General features: G+C 50.3%; 1 protein-coding gene across 1 annotated transcript in view; it reads right to left on the reverse strand.

Annotated features, from left to right (window-relative positions):
• Positions 1-3,452: 3,452 nt before the first annotated feature.
• The window catches only part of YIPF6 (Yip1 domain family member 6), a 6,588-nt gene continuing 4,872 nt past the window's right edge, over positions 3,453-5,168 (reverse strand). Inside the window, exons 5-7 of the mRNA XM_018554747.1 lie at positions 4,622-4,747; positions 3,656-3,813; positions 3,453-3,600 (exon numbers count right to left, since the gene is read on the reverse strand). Of these exons, the coding sequence (XP_018410249.1) occupies positions 3,476-3,600; positions 3,656-3,813; positions 4,622-4,747 (409 nt within the window). The 3' untranslated portion in view covers positions 3,453-3,475. The remainder of the gene's footprint in view (positions 3,601-3,655; positions 3,814-4,621; positions 4,748-5,168) is intronic.

Raw genomic sequence — 5,168 nt, forward strand, 5'->3', positions numbered from 1 at the left:
TGTGGAAGCAGCGGTCTCTCTGCAGAGAAGGATCCTTGTTCTCTATGTGGAAGCAGTGGTCTCTCTGCAGAGAAGGATCCTTGCTGTGTGGAAGCAGCGGTCTCTCTGCAGAGAAGGATCCTTGTTCTCTATGTGGAAGCAGTGGTCTCTCTGCAGAGAAGGATCCTTGCTGTGTGGAAGCAGCGGTCTCTCTGCAGAGAAGGATCCTTGTTCTCTATGTGGAAGCAGTGGTCTCTCTGCAGAGAAGGATCCTTGCTGTGTGGAAGCAGCGGTCTCTCTGCAGAGAAGGATCCTTGTTCTCTATGTGGAAGCAGTGGTCTCTCTGCAGAGAAGGATCCTTGCTGTGTGGAAGCAGCGGTCTCTCTGCAGAGAAGGATCCTTGTTCTCTATGTGGAAGCAGCGGTCTCTCTGCAGAGAAGGATCCTTGCTGTGTGGAAGCAGTGGTCTCTCTGCAGAGAAGGATCCTTGTTCTCTATGTGGAAGCAGTGGTCTCTCTGCAGAGAAGGATCCTTGTTCTCTATGTGGAAGCAGTGGTCTCTCTGCAGAGAAGGATCCTTGTTCTCTATGTGGAAGCAGTGGTCTCTCTGCAGAGAAGGACCCTTGTTCTCTATGTGGAAGCAGTGGTCTCTCTGCAGAGAAGGATCCTTGCTCTCTATGTGGAAGCAGTGGTCTCTCTGCACAGAAGGATCCTTGTTCTCTATGTGGAAGCAGCGGTCTCTCTGCACAGAAGGATCCTTGCTGTGTGTGGAAGCAGCGGTCTCTCTGCACAGAAGGATCCTTGTTCTCTATGTGGAAGCAGTGGTCTCTCTGCACAGAAGGATCCCTTCCCCACTCCATCCAAAACAGAAAACCTTCTGGCCTGAGATGGACTTTAACTCCTTCTGCACTTCCATGTTTCTTACTACAGACAACTTCTGATTTCAGAATTCGCTCAGAATGGCCACAAGGGGGCCCCAGAGAGCCACAGACACAAAGAAGAAGAAGTTACATTTGTAACAATAGAAAGAAGTTTATTTGGCCGGAAGTTGTTACAATGCAATCCTGGACCACCCTGTATATGTCAGAGGCGTGGAGGACATGTCGCTGTGACGTCAGAGGCGTGGAGGACATGTCGCTGTGACGTCAGAGGCGTGGAGGACATGTCGCTGTGACGTCAGAGGCGTGGAGGACATGTCGCTGTGACGTCAGAGGCGTGGAGGACATGTCGCTGTGACGTCAGAGGCGTGGAGGACATGTCGCTGTGACGTCAGAGGCGTGGAGGACATGTCGCTGTGACGTCAGAGGCGTGGAGGACATGTCGCTGTGACGTCAGAGGCGTGGAGGACATGTCGCTGTGACGTCAGAGGCGTGGAGGACATGTCGCTGTGACGTCAGAGGCGTGGAGGACATGTCGCTGTGATGTCAGAGGCGTGGAGGACATGTCGCTGTGATGTCAGAGGCGTTCAGCAAGGTCTCGGAAGCCTTCCTGTGAAGCGCCGGTAGCAAAGCTCCTCCTTCCCGACTACCCAACTATAAACCTACCCCTCTGCCCCCGACCACCCATCTATAAACCTACCCCTCTGTCCCCGACCACCCATCTATAAACCTACCCCTCTGTCCCCGACTACCCAACTATAAACCTACCCCTCTGCCCCCGACTACCCAACTATAAACCTACCCCTCTGTCCCCGACTACCCATCTATAAACCTACCCCTCTGTCCCCGACCACCGTCAATAAAAACTATTTGAAGATTAGCTCTGAGATGTTTGATACCATTGATGTCACAATAAAGGAGACGATGTCGTATTAAATAAAAACAAAAAACTTTAATAAATTAAAAAATATAGATTGCATATTAGTTGGTTTTTTTTTCATTTTAAACAATCATCGACCTGAAAGGAATTTGTCAGATGCCCCCTCCCAATGTACTATCACCTCATTGTAGTAAGCTGCACTGTAGTGATTCCCCAATACACCGACATGGGGAAAAGCAATCCACGGCCCCCATGTGTCGCACGTGTACAGCTCACGCCAAGTGCCTGGACAGGTGCACTTTAGAAGCCCTGCCATCTGTATATGGCAATGTATACATCAGAGCTGAACTCCAGGACAGGAAGCCAATCAGGATAATGCAAACAGGAGCAGAGAGCAGAAGGATGACCTCGCTAGCCTGCTGCTGCTCCTTCACCGTCCTAGCACAGGGAAGGGACGATGATACTACTGTATTAACTATGGCAAAGCCAGTGGCGTTATCCTCCTGACTGCACTGTGTAAATCTCATGACTGGATGGACAGAAATACAAATGCATTGGCAGGTAAACGTCTCCGTTATATGGATTGTATCTCTGTATTTAGCTTTGTGCCCGGAGTTCAGCTATAGATGAGAATTTTCGATGACCCAAAACAACATGAACTGTTAGATCTGACCCCCAGGTTATAGATTAGTCGTAGGGCCGGCTGGCAGCCATTTTGTCACATTCCAATGAGGTCCTACAAGACTCTCCATCCCCGCCTTCCTACAAACTGTAATTATCCTATAGAGTGAGGAAGGATTAGAACCCCAACATCCACACCTCACCTCTGCACCCCCTGAACATACCTCACCTCTGCACCCCCGTCCACAGCTCTCTTTTGCATCACCCCAGCTCACCTGTTCGCCCATGTCCACAGTGAACCTCTGCACCCCCGTCCACAGCTCTCTTTTGCATCACCGTCTGCACCCCCCCCTAATTGTCGGGATCCGTTCAGCTGCGGCGTCTCAGTATACCGCGAGCTGCAGCTTTGGGTGACGGGAGGACGCTAGTTTGTGTCCTCCCGTTACCCTTTGGAGAACTATGGGGAAAGCCCTCACCCCATAGTTCTCCTTCAAGCGAGAGTGGCGTCACGGTCCTTCCGCGGAGAAAAGACATTCCTGCGTTGTGCTGGGGCACCCAACACCTCACCTTCGGGGGTTATGGTGCCACCTTCTCCATATGGAAATGTTGGGTAATGTTTTTTTAAAGGTATCAGGCGGCCATTTGCAAAAGGGGAGGAAGTGGGATGAAGCAAGGCTTTTAGTGCAAAGTCCGTCTTTAGGGCGACACCGGGTATCTAGGAAAGTGCCCCTTCTACTATACGCGGCCGCAATGGAATCCTTTTCAATGGCAGCGGAAACCAAAAAAAAAAAGATGCCGATTTCTATCCGTAGTAAAATCTGTTTCTTACCGATGGGGGACCAGGCCCCGCTCCCGGCCATTCTCAAACAATACTTTACACCCACCTACAGCATTTGCAGCTGCGGAAAAGGAGGAATATTTATATATGCGGGGTTATGTACAAAGTACGCCACAGAGCAAGCAGACGCCCGGTGTCTGGGCAGCTCCGTTCAGCATTGGTGACTTTGGTCATTCAGACACCTGGACATAGGCGATCCTTCACAGCTCAGCGTCCGAGCTTATTCAAGTCCTTCAATCTAGAACATAGGACACCCCCCCTCCCCTCTCCCAACTTCGGAACTACCCGGAAGTGGAGTTGAAGGTCAGAATCATCCAGCTGATGACAAAATAGAAGAGGAATATGGGGTAGACGGCCAGGGCTCGGCGGTTGGGCGGCTGACTGTCCGCTAAGAAGGCAGTTGAGGCTGCAAATAAAAAAAAATGACAAGTTAATGAATATAAATATAAAAAAGGGAGAACCGAACGTAGACCAAGCGAACATGGCGACGACCACGACCAGCCGCAGGATGAACGTCACCGTGCTTACACTGGCCAGAAGCAGCAGCCTGCAGACCAGCATGGCCACCGTGAGGGGCAGGATACAATACCCCAGCACACACAGACTCTGGAAGAAGGAGCTGCGGAGAGACGGAAACACAATTCTACGTGTCATACTTCTGTGTGTTCTGCAACAGAGGACCTGTTATTGGTTATCAACTGCAAAGAAAAAATAATCACATCCTTATAAATATTCTCGTCTCAAAAAGGTCAACCCTAGGTAGATTTATACTGACCCATATGGTCGGCTTTACACTGGAAGTGATTCTGACTGCTGAGCTGCTGCCAGATCGCTTCCAGGGGCCGGTGAAAAGTACCTCCCCCCCACTGCCCAACATACCTGCCTTGCTTCCCAGGCTCCGCTGTTCATCCTGGTCTCCCTCCCCTGTACTCGCCGACACCTGTAATGCCTGAGACTGGCATTACAGGTGTCAGCGGGTACACGGGAGAGAGACCGGTGAAAATCCGTCCACCAATCTCCACCCCGCTGAATGGAGCCGGGAGCGACGCTGATGGCATCACTTCCGGTCCCCCAGCTGTCATTCCCTGGCTAGAGAAGCCTGGGAAGAAGCTATTCAAATGTCATCTGTACTTGAATAGGAGAGTGCAGGGGAAAGGTGACGCTACGCGTTTAATAGACCCATAATGTCACCTTAAAGAGAACCAAGTCATGTGATCACCTTGTCATCTTAAATTAGCAAAAAAAAAAAAGTTGGCCTCAGGATCTACTTTAGATATAATTTACTTCTATGAGATTCAACAGAAAGGAAACTGGGAGTAAGGAAATATCACTCCTCCCAACATACAGTACACGTCCCCCTCATCCGTATCCCTTCTATAAACCATTGAATGCATGTCATGTGATGACGGATAGGCGGGTGATCTTACATGGTGCCCCCAAGAAGCTTGGAGTTCAGTGTGATGACCACGGCTCCGAACCAGATGATTACAAAGACTTCAGCAAACTGGGGTCCTCCGTCGTCCTTGCTGTTGGCATAACCACCTTGTAGCATTCTTAGGGGGGAAAAAAAATAAAAGAGAACAAATGTTAAAGGGACAGTATTTATTTATGACAGGTATTTATATAGCGCCGACAATTTACGCAGCACTTAAAGGCTCCATCTCAAAACAAATTCCAATCCAGCATTACACATAAAGCAACGCCTCTCGATTTTAACCCAAAAATGATATCTGCTTACTACGGATGCAGCAATTTTTTTTTCGGTACTCGCCAATAAAGAAGGTCCCGTTTAGGAAGCCGGGCGGCGTGTAAGGACTCACCCCCCAGCCTCCTGATTAGTCGGGAAGCTGGCCAGTCAGGAAGCTGGGCGGTGAGTCATTACCCGCCCCCCCAGCTTCCTGATTTGCCGGGAAGACGGCTCCATGCTCCCTCGTAACCAGGTGACAAGGAAGCATGGAGCTAGCCTTCTGGCCC

Source organism: Nanorana parkeri, unplaced genomic scaffold (genome assembly GCF_000935625.1).
Source record: "Nanorana parkeri isolate BGI_ZX_2015 unplaced genomic scaffold, ASM93562v1 scaffold171, whole genome shotgun sequence".
NCBI lineage: Eukaryota > Metazoa > Chordata > Amphibia > Anura > Dicroglossidae > Nanorana > Nanorana parkeri.